The sequence below is a fragment of the Populus nigra genome, chromosome 10, assembly GCF_951802175.1.
Source record: "Populus nigra chromosome 10, ddPopNigr1.1, whole genome shotgun sequence".
Classification (NCBI taxonomy): domain Eukaryota; kingdom Viridiplantae; phylum Streptophyta; class Magnoliopsida; order Malpighiales; family Salicaceae; genus Populus; species Populus nigra.
The window spans coordinates 8,069,240-8,086,091 of record NC_084861.1 but is presented as its reverse complement, the minus strand read 5'-3'; the positions used below and the strand labels follow the sequence as shown (position 1 = coordinate 8,086,091).

Below are 16,852 nucleotides of genomic sequence, written 5' to 3'. Positions count from 1 at the left end.
ACCAATGATTTTTTTAATTTTTCACAAACTTCTTAACAATAAAAATACTTTCTTACCCTCGATATAAGAGTTTTTACGTGCCACGTTCTCTTGCCCACGATTTCAATAATAATAATAATAAGAGATTTAAAGTTTATGTGGCATGACGTTTTTTTTATTTTATAGCTTGTTATTTTTGTTATTTTGAAATGTTTACATGGTTTGATGTTTTTTTTTTAATTTTATCATTTAATATTAATTTTTTAAAATAAAAATGGATATTCCAGCCACACAAAGACTCAAGATAAGAGATTTAAAGATTTATTTTTTTACTCAGGTTTATAACATTGCAAAAAAATCCACACTTTTTGTATTTCTTTTATACTTTTAAAAACATGGCTATGGAGCGCGAGCAAATGAACTAATTTAATTAAAAAAATTATAAATAATTTTTAAATCCAACTAATATCCTTAATATTTCATTCTCTAGTCACCTTTTTATACGATCAATATTACACCCTTTAACATTTAACGTTTCATTTCTAGTTTTTATCTTTAAACCAATCATAATTTGAGGTGGCATGTATTTTTAGATGAGTACTAGTTCAACTAAATCCCGATTGCAATGGCAATTTTAGTTCCCCCAGCCGAAAATCCATCCATTAGAGAGAACAAGGTGTTCATGACAGCACAGAAATTCTGCCCTCGACAGTCGATATTGATGCTTAATACCTTTATACTGACAGGGACATGTATACGTATATATATTTACATGCATATCTTAAGTTATAGTTTCAATAAGACATTTCTACGTATATTAATCAATTTATTTTTTATTTTTTATTAACGTTGGTGTCCAGACCAGTTTACGCGTATCTCAACTAATCCTACGAGCCATAAAGTTAATAACCATATAAACCTACAGTGATCTTGAAATTTGTAGAATTTAAACCGGTGATTTTTAAAAATAAATTTAAAACAGTACTAATTAAACTAAACTATATTTAGAGTTAATATTAATCAGATTTGTCTATCATATTTACATGCATTTATACGTCCATTAATCAGTGGCACATGTTGATATTTACATGCATATCTTAAGTTATAGTTTCAATAAGACATTTATACGTATATTAATCAAATTTGTATGTAGATGAAGGGGGCAGATGTGCTCTTAGTAAATCCACGAACCTTGCTGCCAGCCCATGTCGGGGATGTGGGGCAGATGAGCTTCCCTTGTCATTAAAATTAGTTTGGTACTAACACAATGTTGGGCCTCATTGTATTAAATTTCACTGTCACGTGTCATCCACTTGGCCCAAAAATTGAAGTAACATTTATCTCTTAATTAAATTTGGATACGACTCGCGACTTTAATGCGGTGCAGCGTATGTATTTTATTTTAATTTAACATTTATCTCTTAATTAAATTAGATTAATAGTTTTTTTTGGAAGGCTGAAAATAAAGATATAAAATAATCATGTTTTTCAAATAATTTAGGAGTAAATTTTTATAATTTAAACAAAAAATATATGTTTTTTCTATATTCACTCTCTCTGTATCTTTGTCCCGAGAACACAATAAAAATTTTATAGGCTTGGGTCTTCTTGACGACAACCCTATGTATATCACTTTTTATAGGCTGTTTCAAATATAAACTTTCCATTAGCAAATCAAATCAATTGGCTTGTTATTGGAAGTAATGTAATTTTTTTTTATGTGATTATTGATTATTATTAGATTGATTAAGAATAAATAAGTTTTTTATTTATTTTTTAGCATAATAAAATGATTTAATTATCTTTAAAAAACACAAAATACTAAACTGACATCCATCCATGAACTTTTTCATAATTTTCTTACCATAATGATATAACTGAATTATCTTTAAAATAAAAAAATATTAAACTGACATTCATGGCTCATGGGTGTTCTGTATTAGAGCGAAGTAGGATTAATCAAAACCAGAGGACAAAACAAAATTAGTTGAATTATTATCCAAAAGGAATCGTTTTCAATGCCGGCGCCTGCGACTGCTAGCGAGCACTGGTGGAAGGAAAAAGGCGTGCAGAAGCCATTTTTCATCGGTTTTCAAAGATGGCGGGTATAAATAAATATAAACCTCAGCAGAGTTCTGTCTTCTTTCACAATAAATTACTGCTTTAATGTCGTACACTGTCCCATGTAAGATTTAAATATCACACCACACGAAAGCTTATTTGATTAGTCGAGCCCTCAACCTCACATTTTCCACATCACGTTGCATTAAATTAGCTATATATTAGTGTTAGCATTCAAAGAAATCACGCGAAACGCTGTGTATAATATTCAAATTCAAAGGATACTTGTGCATTTAATTACAAATTACATGCTCTTATTTTTTGTGCCAGTTTTCTATGTTATATTTGCACCAGTTGAAATCTATAGGATAAAATATCTCAAATCAAAAAACTTTATATAGTCCCAACAGCCATGGTTTGCAGTGGTATGGCCTATTGGGTCTGAGAATCAGTGGATGTGTGTCAACTTTTTTATTTATTTATTAATATAAATGTTCGGGTTAATTTACGTGTACTTCAATTAATCTCACAAGTTCTAAAGTTAAAAATTATATAAATTTTCAATAACCATCATATTAGTAACTATAAAACTCGAATTTGATACAGGTGTCTGTTAACTTTCTTCCACACAAAGGGATATGCTGACTCTATTTACTGTCTTTTTTATTTATTTGTTATTTTATATAAGCACTGCTCCTTGAATGGAACAGAAATATATATGGCGAAAGAAGAAAAAAGAAAGAAGAGGAAGAGGGAAAAAAGAAAATGATACATGCACAATCTTATAATTCTTGAAGAAGCAATTTTACTACGTGAAAACTTCGGTATATTATAACAATTCACAGCGATATTAGTATTTCTTTCTTCTTTATTCCTTTTATTTTCTTCTTTTATGAAGAATATATCACATTTTTTGTTACACAACAATACAAATGTTGCATTGTGGTAATGATGGGTCTCGGCCTTGAGATGCTTCTAGTTTGTGGTTTAATTGTATTTTTTAAAAGTCTTAATTTTTTTAAGCTTTGAATTGTATTTTTTTTTATTTTTTTATTGTTTTGATAAGCTAATGTTAAAAATAAAAATAAAATTATTATTTTTATATTTTTTTAAACGAAAAACACTATAAAAAACATCTACTAAACTCTCAAACATGCCCTTAATATTAATCTGATTTTTGAATTTTAAATTTATGATGATGAATCTTCCTGCAGGAGTGTTGATGGGGAGACAAAGATTATTATTATTTTTCTACTGGCGACCTTCCTGGATTAAGGAATAAAAAATAACAGAGAGGGGGGGGGGGGGGCTTCTACAGATTCAGCTCGATCAAGTTATTTCCATGGAAATATGAATAGTTACATCTTCGGGATGAAACTGTATAGAATGGGAGTTTCAATTTACTGGTAAAAAACTTGATAATCCATCTTAGGTTTATCAGCTGGGGATACTGTTACTGTGACAATGACACCCCACTAGATAGAATAGAACAATAAAGTAAGAAAAAGGCAGGCTACTGTCTAACCATTGACAATTTTAGATCAAAGTCAAAAACTTAATCCTTAGAACGAAGTTAAGTCTGAACAAGGGGGTTACTGCATTCCAGCATCAGCAACACATGCCAGTAAAACCTGACTTTTTTGCGCTGGACTTTATCAAGAAAAGGTTGGGAATAATCCCCATACATATCAACCTTAAATCGACTTTACACCATCCCATTTACGAATTTTCTTAAATGGTATTCCATCATGAAAGCAAGAGGGTGTCGCGCGATGTACAAGAAAATGTAGCTTCAAATGTCAATTCTCTAGAGTGGTTGAGTGTATAGTACAATAATGGAAGAACAGACCCCATGCATCCTTTTATTTTTGAATATTTGAATATTTAACAGCATATTTAACAGAATATTTGAAAATGTATAGTACATTTCCCACAAAAAAAAACCCCTCTACTGTAGCATGATATTGTCCATGAAGCGAGGTTCTTCTACAACGCCTTAGGGAGCGGGGCTCATTCCTTTTGTATCATGGATGAAACCAAATTTACCAGTGTGGAATAATTGCAAAGAAAATCATGCTCGTTTAGTGCGCCTTCCAACCTGAAGTGCCAACTCCGTATCAATTTTGAGGGAGATGTCAAGTGCTTTTACAGAATGTGTCAGTGCACCACTGCAAAATTCAAGGGGCCAAATCAAACAATTTTTCTACCAAGCAGCTAATCCTGCATCTAGTAGGTGATTCCTTCTTTTATCTATACAAATGCCGATCAATAGCAACTACTTATTCAGATAAAGTGAAGCAGCATCCCAGTCAGATCCCACCTTGTCGTGTTTGAATCAAAAAACAAAACTTTAGACAAGAGGGAAAGAAAGATACTACCGTAATTAGATTGAAAAATTACCTGGAAATGTAGGTTACCCCAGTCTGTCCAATTTTGTGTACAGTTTCAAGAGTAACATTGCCCGATGCCTGTTATCATGATACAGTTTCACCGTCAACAAGAATGCAAAATAAGCTCCATATCCCATCTAAACATAAAACTCATACACTTAACATATGCTCAAGAATAGATAAATAATGGAGTAAATCACACTTGGCAACACAAAAACAAGTTGAAGATAACATGGTAATATGCTGTTAAATAGATTTGAAATGGCAGGATAAAGAAGAGAGATTGCATCGCAAGCTCATGAAAAAGATCCTCGATAAAGAGTATTATTTCACACAGGCAAGGACTTCAGGATAGCAGTTCGTGAAATTCAGGTGATTAGGACACTGGCTATATATGCGAGCACTTTTAATTTATGATGTCTAATTATATAAATATAGCATGCTTGATCATTCATGGGACCCATCCAAAGCAAAATGATTATTACAAAAAATCCTATGATGCAAGACAAGATGAAGAAAATCAACAATACATGAGAATTGATGCGGATAGAAGAACAAAATCACCAACAAGAGAGACACTCGATTTTGGAGAAAGCAATGCAAGAGACACAAAATCAATCTTGAAGAAAACTCTAGTTTATTTATTCAACAATCTCATAACTAATGTCTAGGTTCTTATTTGCACGTACCAAACCAGACAAAATAGAAAAACCTAATAAGTCTTAATTCATAAGAATGCTAAAATCCTAATTTAACTTCCAAATAATAAATACTAACATTCCCAAGTAATAAAATCTAGAATAATCATACAACATATTAAAACTCCTCAATAATAAAAACCAACTCCCATTGTTGCCTTCATTCTCCATCACATATGTATCTTTCATATATATGATGGCAAGTTTTTGCATAGCTTTCTACATGACCATTGAACAAAGATAGAAGAGATGTATCCTCAACTGTCAAATTTATAGAAGTGTCCCATGAAACAATAGGGACATTATCAAGATACAAATAAGTACCAGGAAAGTAGATATGATTGATATATCAGACTGGTAAACTGAAATAACACAAATTGAGAAGGAAAATAAAGGACAGCTGATTATAAGAGCTACCTCAGTCTCAAATCTCCCGTTGATCATTTCCACAGCATCTTTAAGCATAGATACATCAACATCCCCATTTGGTAGTGGTATAACCATATTATCTAGCATTATCCGGGTCAAGGATGACTTTGTTTGAGATGTATAACGTAGCACCTCATCTACTTCCTCAAGAGTCCTGGTTTCAACCTTTTGGAAGAAGAAAAATCAAGACTGACAAGATTCAGCAAGAAACACAGACAAAATTTAGCAGATTAATTTCCACCCGACTACCAAACCATTCCAATACTTTAGAATCTGTAAGAAGACTTTAAAATGTGAAAAAACTACCTCAACCTCCATTTGAAGGTTTTGTTGCTCTAAATACTGATCAACAGATTTGATGGCATTTATGATACCTCCAGCTATTGATATATGATTATCTTTTATCATAACCATATCAAACAAACCCATTCTGTGATTTCGCCCTCCACCAATTAGAACCTAAAACAAGAGAATGTAACAAGTCAAGAAAAAATTATACACAAAGTCAATGGAAAGGTTATCACTATAGAGCACAAGAAAGGAAGTGAACCACACCGCCCACTTATCAACCAAACGTAAACCTGGAGCCGTTTTTCGTGTCTCTAAAATGCAAGCTGGGCGGGCCGCATCAGCCATTGTCTGCAGGACACACAAACAATATAAGCTCTTTTGCACATGGCGACAAACATAATAAAACCAGTTTTCCAGGTGTGCATGATTGAAATTCAGTTAACTGCCTATGCAAAACCCACATTGGATTCCATATAAGATATACTGGTTAAAAGAAGTGTAACTTATTCACGTGTGGCGCTTGGTAAATCCACAGTCATAGTCTCAAAAGATCTAGGATCAAATCCCAACTTACAATTCAAGGAGAAGGATTAAGGGAAAGGGGAATAGTTACCCCTGTTCTGAAAACCGACCATGGGACCAAAAACACTTCATTCAATGTACATTGATATCCATCACAAAATATTACCAACCATGTTCAGATGTTCTATTCATACATCTGTGCAAAAAAGCATGGTGGTGATGTTAACAAAATATAACCAACAGTTTGAAACATGCAGTAGTGACAGCATGAATGGAGTGATTCTCACAACAAAATCATTTGTTTTAATTTTTTGGAGCACTTGCATGAATCACCACTGTCATATTGTACTTCCAACCCATAACATATGGGTTTAGACAGGATGCAAAACATTTTAGTGATTTCCATCTCTTGTTATGTGCTACAATATGGCCACAGACCCTTGTGAAAATAAAAATGAAAATGCAAGTATCGTCACCATATTACTTGATTCTATTTCCAAATTCTAGGAAAAAAGACACCTTAGTCAGAGTTGCTATTCCGCTCATCCGCTGCATAAAATTGAGCACCACTCTTTCAGCAACAACAATATTGTGTGCTTGTCCTGCATTCAAAGAAATAAAGATGTGATAATAATCTGTCAATGAATACTTAAAAACCACGAAGGACTTTTTCTTAACTTCCACTAGTTTACCAGATACTTTTCCAAACTGCAGTCCTTTCTGAACATAATCTCCGTCTTTCTGAGACCACTCTACCTAATTTAAGGTCCATGTCAAGAATGATCAAGGGTGCAAACCACACCAATAAAAGAAACAAAAGTGAGTGCATCAATACCTTTAGAGAGGGATCAACCTCATGAAATATCATCTCTGCAAGTGAAATTCCAGCAACGATGCCGTCTTCCTTTGCCAAGAAATGGGCTTCCACTTCCATGTCAAAAGGAATTGTTGCCAAACAAGTCACATCTCCTGCATTAAACCACAAATATTACTTTAGAAATATCTTTATACAAGGAGTTGAAGATCCATCCGCGGGATTTTTCAACAACTTAACATGTATGTAAAAACTACAGAGATCAGAACCAAAGAAATGACGATTCAAATAAGCACAAGAGACATTCTAGAATACACAAAACATTGAACTAATTCAAATTTTGTCTGTGAGAAGAACAAGGATAGACTTAAAAAAGAAAGAAAATTCAAAAAGAGATGTATCAAAAACCTCGATCCCCAGCATCTTCAGCGAGTGCCAGCTTAATAACACCCTTCATATCATATGTAGGATGTGAAGGAGGTTTCACTACCATCGACCGGAAAGATACTCCAGGATTTATGGTTTGAGCCACAGACATTTTAACAATCCGCCTGCAACAATTCAAACTACTTAAAACATAATAAAAACAAAGTCCAAAACCACCAAAATGTTAAAAGAAAAATGTAATTTTCTTCCTAGTAAAAGAGCCCCCCCCCCCCCCCCCCCGCCCAAAAAAAAAAAAAAACCTTGAAGTTGAATATAATTGAGGTAGCGTTGATGGAGAACTAAAAATGATCCGAGACATAATTGTCTTTTTTCCTGGAGCTCTTCAAAGTGTGTGGGCTACTAAAAAATGCACATCAACCCTCCACCTATATACAGCATCACCCATGCATACATCAACAAAATGGGGGTTAAGAAGCAAAATTCATCTCTAAGAGAACAATTAGTGTATTACATCAAAAATCCATGTAAACCCAAAAATTGAATTGGTAGATGCTAATTAGAAGGCCAAAGGGTGATTGATAAAGTAAAGAACAAAAAAGTTTTTTTTTTTTAAGAAAAGACAAAGAATCGTGAAAGAATAAAACAGAAAGAAAGAAAAACAAATAATAAACTCACGTTTGCAGCAACTAGTTTCAGTAGCGAGAGATTGAAAGCCTGTCCGAGTCCCGAGAGGAGGGTGTTTCCTAACGCTAGATATAACAAGTAACTGAAAAGGAACAAATCGGAGAGGCAGCCTCCACTTTCGCCTTTTTATTTATTATTAAAGGAAAGATTCTTACATTTATCTCCATTTCTGAATTCTTTTTAATTGTTTTTTACAAGTCCAAGTCCAAGTCCACTAGAGAGTTACAGCTCTGGCCCAATTCAAACTTAGCTTAAAGTTGTTGGGCTGTACTTTCTAAACTTGGTCGGAACTTTATTGTAAAAAGCATGTCCTCTTTCCACTTTTATTAACCTCTGTGTGTGTTCTGAATTTCGTCACCTTTTTACATAAAAATAGATAGTGGGTGGCCCCGTCCCGGTGGCCCCAGAAGTTTATTTATTTATTTATTTTTCCTAAATCACCTTTGAGCTCATAGGATTTTTAAAGGTATTGTTATGAAATGCCCACCCAACAATAAAACTATACATTTTGGCCCTCCTTGTTTACAAATCCTGCCTCCGTTCCTGATTATACACATGGTAAGTAGTAATATTGCATCCCTCCCATTCTTATGTATTTGCAGAAACTCCCATCATATCTATGTCAAAACTAAAACTTAGAATACTGGCTGGGTTCCAAGTGTGAAAACTCTGTCACTTTTCTTTTTTTACGGTTTTTGTGAGCTAAGTTGTAAATTTAGAAGTGTGTTTAGAAGTGTAGTTATTAATTGTTATTACTTTTCAAAGTGTTTTTCACTTGAAAAAACATAAATGATAGATTTATTATTTTTTTAAAATAATTTTTGACATCACCGCATCAAAATGATCGGAAAACACTAAAAAAATATTAAATTAAAAAAAAAACTTTTAATTTTTTTTTAAAACGCTTTTAAAATGCAAAAACAAATAGGGCATGTATTCAAACTACTATTTTGAATCTTTACAATTCAGATGGAATGTTTATTAATATATTCATATTTGATGAGCCATGTAGTGTCTCATTAGCTAGTGAATTTATTCTTATGACAAAGATAATCTTTTTTTTTTCTCAACGCACATTCTACAATCTGGTCCTCAAAATTGTCGTACATTTTGTAACTCTAATCGTGAAATTAAATACATGCGTTGTGGACACCCTTTCGAGCATGTAAGATGTGTTCCTTATCGTATTATAGTCAATACAATAATTCTTAGAAACTCAAGAATTACTACGACTTTTTTCTAAAAAAAAAAAAAAGCTAGTTAAGAAGTTGGAGTACACAAAAGTACACTGATATTAATTAATAGGACAGTACAACACTTAAGGAAGGTCACCACAGTCTACTGAAACGTCCAGATGCGAAATTCAGTCACTTTCCAGTTCAGTTTGGCCTAAGTACTTTTCTGCACATCTTAATTGCAAGGTTTTTTTTTTTTTTTGAAAGGGATCGTGTATTGATGATTGTAGTATGAAAAAAAGGTTTGACTCTCCGGATGTAAGTTTTTTTGAAAAATTTTAAATATATTTTATTTTATTTTTATTTTTAAATAATATTTTTTTAATATTTTTAGATTTTTTTAACAAACAACCGATACTACATTCTCGAACAAGTTTTTAAAAACAATGTTTAGAACTGCACTTGGAAAATGTTTTTGAAATTTTTTTTTTTTTAAAATTAATATATTTTTAATATTTTTAAATTATTTTAATATGTTAATTTTAAAAATAATTTTTTAAAAATAAAAACAGTTTAAAAAGCGCAAATTTACCTCATACACTACTACCAAATTCAACACCACCTACCCCCATTTCTCTCCACACGCTGCCTGCACCTACTACCCCTCTTCAGCCGATTCCTGTGAGCAACATTCCTGATGTTGGACTAGTAAATCAGGTTTCATCAGCATCCTCCACTAAAAGAATTTGGTGTTTGATAGCTTTAAGAAGATTACTTGCTAAGTATTTGAAAGAGGAATTATAATAGCCCCGTGAGAAATAATAGCAGCCATGGGAGGCAGAGAAACAGCACTAGCTAGAGGCATGGCCAACGACAGCAGCAGGGGAGGCTCCAGAAACAAGAAGAGAAATTGCTGCCGGTGCAGAGATTGTTGTCGGTGCAGTGGAGAAGAGGGGAGGGATCGATGCAATCATATATATAGGAGTTTATGGTTTGATTATTTTCAGAGTTTTTCTAGCATCAAGTTTAGATAATTGAAACATAAATTTATAAGAATAGTAACGGATGCTAAGAATGATAACATTTGTATTTATATGTTTAGAATAGTGTATAATAATCTATATAATAAAATATATACATGTACAAAGTACGTACGTAATTCCCACACGAGAAACTCTTTCCATAATACTCTGATCATTCAAATACCGGGCACAACATCTCTTATAATCGAAACAAATGACATCACTCTCTAGTTAATTATGGAGATATATATTCGATGGATAAGGGACTCGATCGAGTGAGGGAAAGATTGTTAATTAAATATGCTTGTGATAGTGAAATTCCCATCAATTATAAATAATAAAATAAAGTATTTATACACAAAAGACGGATTCATATATAGAACAATAATTGTATTCGATATCATTTTCATTTATTTATATATAGACTCCGCATGAAGACCTCGCCAATAATAATTAATGGCCAATCTATTGGCCAAGTGTAACGAGCAATCCCACTAGCCATTCGTTTTACCTTATCTTATCCGTGTCTTGTTTTTGAGATGCATGGGGAAGATATATTTCAGGGTTTTTGAAATTGTTGTAATACAGAGTTATTTTTTTTAAAGTATTTTTTATTTGAAAATGTATTAATTTTATTTTTAAAAAAATATTTTTGATATTAGTAAATTAAAATAATTTAAAAATATAAAAAGATATCATATTAAAATAAAATAAAAAAAAATTTAAACTTTTTTTTAAAACTTTTTTTTCCATAAAACAACTACAAATTTATATTGCAGTAAGGATAGTACTCCTGTCTGTATTTTGCGATGTTCTGGGAAGATTGTCCTGGTAGGCTCGGATAAGATCCAATCATTATTTTCTTTTGTATTCGCTAGCAAGTCGAAGAATTTTAACTCAAAATAAAGAGATCTCAATTCCTTTTAATTTAAATATGACCATCCAATTAAGGATGATGTGACACAATCCTGAACCTCACTTCATTCATGAAAAAGGAAGAAACTTCTTGACTTTTAGAAATCTGTCTGAGAACTCTCATGCTCTCACACCGATATTCAACAACCTCAGCTCAATCTATTTGGACTGCTTGTCAATCTATTGCTTGCTACCCGAATGAACAGCTTGCCACTCAACCATCTGTCACTCAACCATCTGTCACTCAAACTGCTTGCATCCAAACAACCTGTTGTCATTCAAACTTGCGTTATGTTAGGACAGCTTGATCTTCCTCCCATGTATTCCTCCTCTATTTTCGTCCACTTTTTTTGGTTGATGAATTGTTGCTCTTACAAGGCATAACACTATCTCTTGGCGTCTCAATTAGCCAACAAACCAGTCGTGTGATCTGTTTTGTGTTCAAGAACCCCGTCTATACCTACAAATCTTACTCATATCTAATCTTGAAAATCAATCAATTAATCGATATCAACATGTTTAGGGGTGCTTGATTTTCATATCCAGACTCTTACAAGTAAGATTGATGATCGATACCCAATACATATGAACAACCAACGAGTCTTGATTTCGCTGCAAACTCCAGCTCAGAACGTCCTGATCGCGTTAGCAGTGGTTGACTTTGTTGCGTACTTTGGAAAGGATGGTTGTTCGTTTATAGGTGTGATAGCTGGAAAGTGGAATAGTGCATGTGTCTGTTTGTTTCCTTAAGCAAGCATAAGCACTATTTTAGCAAGCATAAGCACTATTTTCTAAGTTTTACATGCAAGTATTTAATGCAAAATATGGGTGATGAAGGTAGCTGGAATTGGAAAGTGGGATCATGTGGAGTTGGGCACCAACAATATCAATCTCTATTTTACTCTATCAGCATTTCAAGAATCACACGAGCACAACTAACCTTGATCGCTTCCTTTCTTTTAGCTCGCTTAGCTTCTATTTCAACCCCTGCAAGTAGGCTGCCTTTGTTTACTCGCAGGTTTTATGCTTGAGGTGCTATTTAGTAATATATCATGCTGTGTTTTTTTTTAATTATAGAAAGTATTAAAAAATTGAGTTTGAAATACGTGTAATTTTTAGATTCAGCTTTTATATATTTTTGTAATTGAATTTTATAAAATTTTATTTCTTTTTACGTTTCAAAACGTTTTTTAAAAAATTAATATTTTTTTACTTTAAATTAATATTTTTTATGTTTTCAGATCATTTTGATATGCTGATATCAAAAATAATTTTTTTTAAAAAAATATTTTAATGTATTTTTAAATAAAAAACACTTTGACTAACAACCGTAACTATATAACTACCAAACATTTTATATATATATTTTGCTATGCATAAACCTCAATTATATTTTTTACTAAATATATATATATTTGAATCCAACTAACCACCCCCGGGAGGAAATTACTGTGAGGATGCCTTGAATTCTCGTCGATTGAAACAATAAAATCAGTATTTTATAATACAAAATTGAACTATCTATTGGTATAATTGGATCTTTTTAGTTATAGGTCACTATATAATTAATTAAAAGCAATTCTGCCTTTTCATATTTTTTTTTTCACACTACAATCACTAAATTTCTCTTAAATGCAAAAAATATTTAACTTGGATGCAGGAGTATTTTTGAAATTTCACTTTTCACATATAAATTATTTTATTTTTCTTAAAATCAAAACTTATTTATCTTGCCTCCAAATACTTATTTGTATTTTAATCTTAATTTTTGTTATAATAATCATGTAGTATAACTGTGTATGAGAGGTGATACGGTATTTTAAAAATAAAAAAAATAATAAAAGCACACGTTGCATGCGCCAACAAATAAATCGTTTCATGGTATTTAAGCAACGCATGCGGTGACATACCATGGTAAAAAACGACCTTACTTAGTGTTTTTCAAATTGTCACAACAAGGTCTACTTTTTTAGGCGGCGTGTGTGGCGTAATTTTCTCTTGTTGGGTGCCGATTAACTTTTTCCTCTCCTCCTTGATTTTCATGCATTACCTCCTGAAATTTCATAACATCTCTTTAATTTGTTTTTCCTTCAGATTTTGTCAATGTTCTTTCAATTAATATTTTTTTATTTGAATTAATTTATGGAATTGAAATTTGTTTTTAATTTCATCCTCTTTTAATTTTTATATAAGTTACGTTTGGTTCCTATTATTTTAATTGCTATTTATTTTATTTGAGATCATTCTAAAAATTTATATTTTTTATTGTTATTTTTTAACTTTTGAAATTTACAAATTTTTTTCGATTTCATGCTTCAACATTAAATTGAATTTTTTTAGTATGGATTTAGAATTTAATGGGTTGTGAATTTGAGAGATTAACCTACGTTTAGAAGATTCGCTCAAGTTTATTTGTTTTTTTTCATTTTCTTAAGATCATATTTTTTTAGTTTCATCTTTCAACATTGATTTAATTGGTGATTGGACTCTGTTGTTTTTTTTATTTTATTTCTATAATATTTTTTTTAATAATTTTAAAAATAAATCCAGTTATCTCAAGGTTTTTTATTTGTTGTTTTTTGTTAAATTTAGATTTTTTAAAGGAAATTTTGATCTTGAATTAAATTAAACCAATTGCTTAAATATAACTTTTTTGAGTAATTTTTAATTGATTGTTTTTTATTATTGTTTCCAGCTTTCAATATTTGGTTGATTATAATTAATTTTTCTATGTTGTTTTGATTTGGGTTTCATAAGATTATTATAGTCTCATACCTCATGTTATGGGTTAACAATAATTGGCTTGGAATAAATTAATATGTCATTAGTTTAATATTTTTTTTAATTTTTTATCATTCAATATATCATGATATTAATATTTCAAAATAATATCATTCAATATACATCAAATTTTGTATTTTCTAATGTATTTATAAATTTTTTAAAATTAAAAAAAATAGTAATCTCATCCGCAACTTAACATTATCTAAGAAAATAGTCTCTCTCTCTCTCTTAAAATCGTCTACTATGGGATTAGGTTGTTGGGGTGAGTAAACATGCATCATTCCCAACATGTCTCATCCGTTGGTCAAAGCTTCTCACGTGTAAAATGTAGCAGATATACAATAAGACACGATTCACACGCTTCAACCCTGCAAATTCTGCGCTTCTTTTCTCTATAAAAATCGACCTGTCACCATAACACATTGCACCAACAACTCTTCATGGATTTGAATTTGCAGCCAAAGGGACCTTGCTGCAGGTGTGTGCTCTATTCTGTTCTTATCATCGTCTTGTTATAGCATGGCGGTCTTCTTTTCTGTTGTTGCCAAATTTTGTGGTCCTTGTGTGACCTTCATTAATTTCTAATGATATTAAGTTGATTAATTTGCCATAGCTTTAGGATATTGAGCATGAGTTTCTTATTAATTTAATTTGAGAACTGTTTTCAGGTGGGATCAGTGCTTTATGGTACCATATATACCATGCAGCTCCCCAAGAAGAAGAATGGTGAGATGGGTGTATTTCTGTTGACAACCGGGTGAGTGGATTCCATGCTATGCTTGCGAAGTGATCAGTCTTTTGCAGATCAGTCTTTGTTTCGTTGTCTGTTCGACCTTGAACATGCGTGTTTGGGATTACATATTAAAACCCTAGTTAGCTAGAATTTCTTTGCTAGCTCCAACATGATGCAACAAAAACAAATCTATTAATTATTATCATATATATATAACTATTCCATGGGATACAAAATCCTATGGATTTCTTCTTAGCACGATTTTCTTGATCATTAAGATCTAAATCTGATGAGAAAGTTCTGCAGGTCATCGAAATTGATCATGACTAACACCCTGACTTCTTTTGTTTCTTTTTTTTTACCTTTCCTTTATCACGAGAAAAACAATATAATTTCTGATCGGTGCAAGAACTATATAGTAAAAGCTTTGAGAATTGGGTTGCTAAAGAAAAATAAATTAAAAGTAATTAAATCATTTTTATCCAAAAAGGAAAACCAAGAATGATAAAATGATAGTTCGAACAGAATAATAACCTTTAAGGTCGAACACATGACGAATGTAAGGCAAAAGCAAAAGACTGCTTATTTGGCAAGTGTTTGCATGGAACTTGATCCGCCCTAGTTAAGTTTTGAAGGCAGCTCCGATGTAAATAACTACAACAAATTTAAAGGGGTCAAGCGCCAAAGATCGTCTTCCAACCAAAATTAGTATCCTCAGTTCTTGGAGTGTCGATCAAGATGAAGATGGAAAACCCAGATATATGGAGGTGAGATCTCTCTCATGCCCGCTTTTCATCTTATGTGAATTTGTTTCTGTGGGGTATTATTTCTTTCTAGTTATCCAAACAAGTCCTAGCTAACAATTTATTTTTTACGTATTTTATTGTGCTGGACGGATCTTAGATAATACAATAGAAATAATCCCTTTCCAAATTCAAACCAAAAGAAGTAAGTAATTATGATTTGTTATAGGACATATTTTCTCTCTAGCTACACACCTATCCAATATTTTCAAAAGAGTAAAATGTGTTAAGCCTGGACTCTTGAATATTGATCAAGATAGTGAGACATGGCACGAATGGGTGAAGACAGGCTCGAAGAAGAAAGCAATTATGACGCCACTGCCTCCAGGGGTTTGTTCCCTCACTTCTTTTACTTATCACTTTATATGATTTTCAGTAATGATCTGTTAGTACAGCTAATGATCTCTTTCTAATATCCTTCGCATTTTGGTTGCTACGAACCTTTTATTTTAGTATGTTTTATGTAATGTATAGTACAATGTACATAGGCTTTACATTCCTTAATTAGGGTTTGGACTTTGAAGGAATGGAGAAGTGTTCTGATTGGACTTAACTGTGCTAGTGGATCTGTATTTGTTCATTGCTTTGTGATCTTGAATTCATGAGAAAAAAACATTTTTATTTTTTCCATGTGAGACAAAGATTACACACACACATGTATATATATATATAAGTGTATTGATCATGGAAGAGGAAGAGTTCTTATTTTTTCAACATGGAACAAAGTTTTATGATTGAATTTTGGTATTTTTTTAACTCCTCTTTAAGATCAATTTATATATCATTCACTCATTATTTGTTTTGGGCATTTTAATATTTTATGTAACATAATTAATAGGCGTTTAAAAGAGATCATTTTAATGTTAATTAAAAAAAATCAAATTAATTAAAATCTTAATTATATTTATTTTGAGCAAAATCATCCTCCAAACCTTCTTCTCAGTGGTTAAATTTGATCAAATATTGTTTAATCAATACTTGTCATGCGTCCACCAAAAAAAGTCAAGGGTTGATACTTCACATATGTGCTCTCATATGTTTTTAGTTAAAAAACACTACGAAATCCTAGGTGTAGTTAATGAAAGGACCTGATTAAATATCAATTTTTTTACATGAACAGTGAGTACATATTGAAGAATTTGTTTCGAGACTGTTTGGTTTTTGA

General features: G+C 31.8%; 1 protein-coding gene and 1 long non-coding RNA gene across 3 annotated transcripts; one reads left to right on the top strand and one right to left on the bottom strand.

The window, feature by feature from the left end:
• Positions 1-3,876: 3,876 nt before the first annotated feature.
• Positions 3,877-8,404, bottom strand: LOC133705662 (nicotinate-nucleotide pyrophosphorylase [carboxylating], chloroplastic-like). Of its 2 annotated transcripts, XM_062130988.1 has the most exons (11): positions 8,247-8,404; positions 7,871-7,996; positions 7,593-7,735; positions 7,206-7,339; positions 7,063-7,126; positions 6,890-6,972; positions 6,113-6,196; positions 5,864-6,016; positions 5,546-5,722; positions 4,441-4,508; positions 3,877-4,208 (listed from the first exon to the last, which is right to left on the bottom strand). In XM_062130988.1, the coding sequence occupies exons 2-11, from the start codon at positions 7,927-7,929 to the stop codon at positions 4,112-4,114; spliced, it is 1,062 nt and encodes a 353-aa protein (XP_061986972.1). In that variant the 5' UTR covers positions 7,930-7,996; positions 8,247-8,404; the 3' UTR covers positions 3,877-4,111. The 2 variants fall into 2 exon arrangements, with proteins under 2 accessions (XP_061986972.1, XP_061986973.1); XM_062130989.1 differs by lacking the exon at positions 7,871-7,996 and having other exon boundaries at positions 8,247-8,401.
• Positions 8,405-14,543: 6,139 nt separating this feature from the next.
• LOC133706008 (uncharacterized) lies at positions 14,544-16,434 on the top strand. The gene is made up of 2 exons (XR_009844379.1): positions 14,544-14,629; positions 14,820-16,434. It is a non-coding gene; the product is annotated as an uncharacterized LOC133706008 (long non-coding RNA).
• The last annotated feature ends 418 nt before the right edge of the window (positions 16,435-16,852 follow it).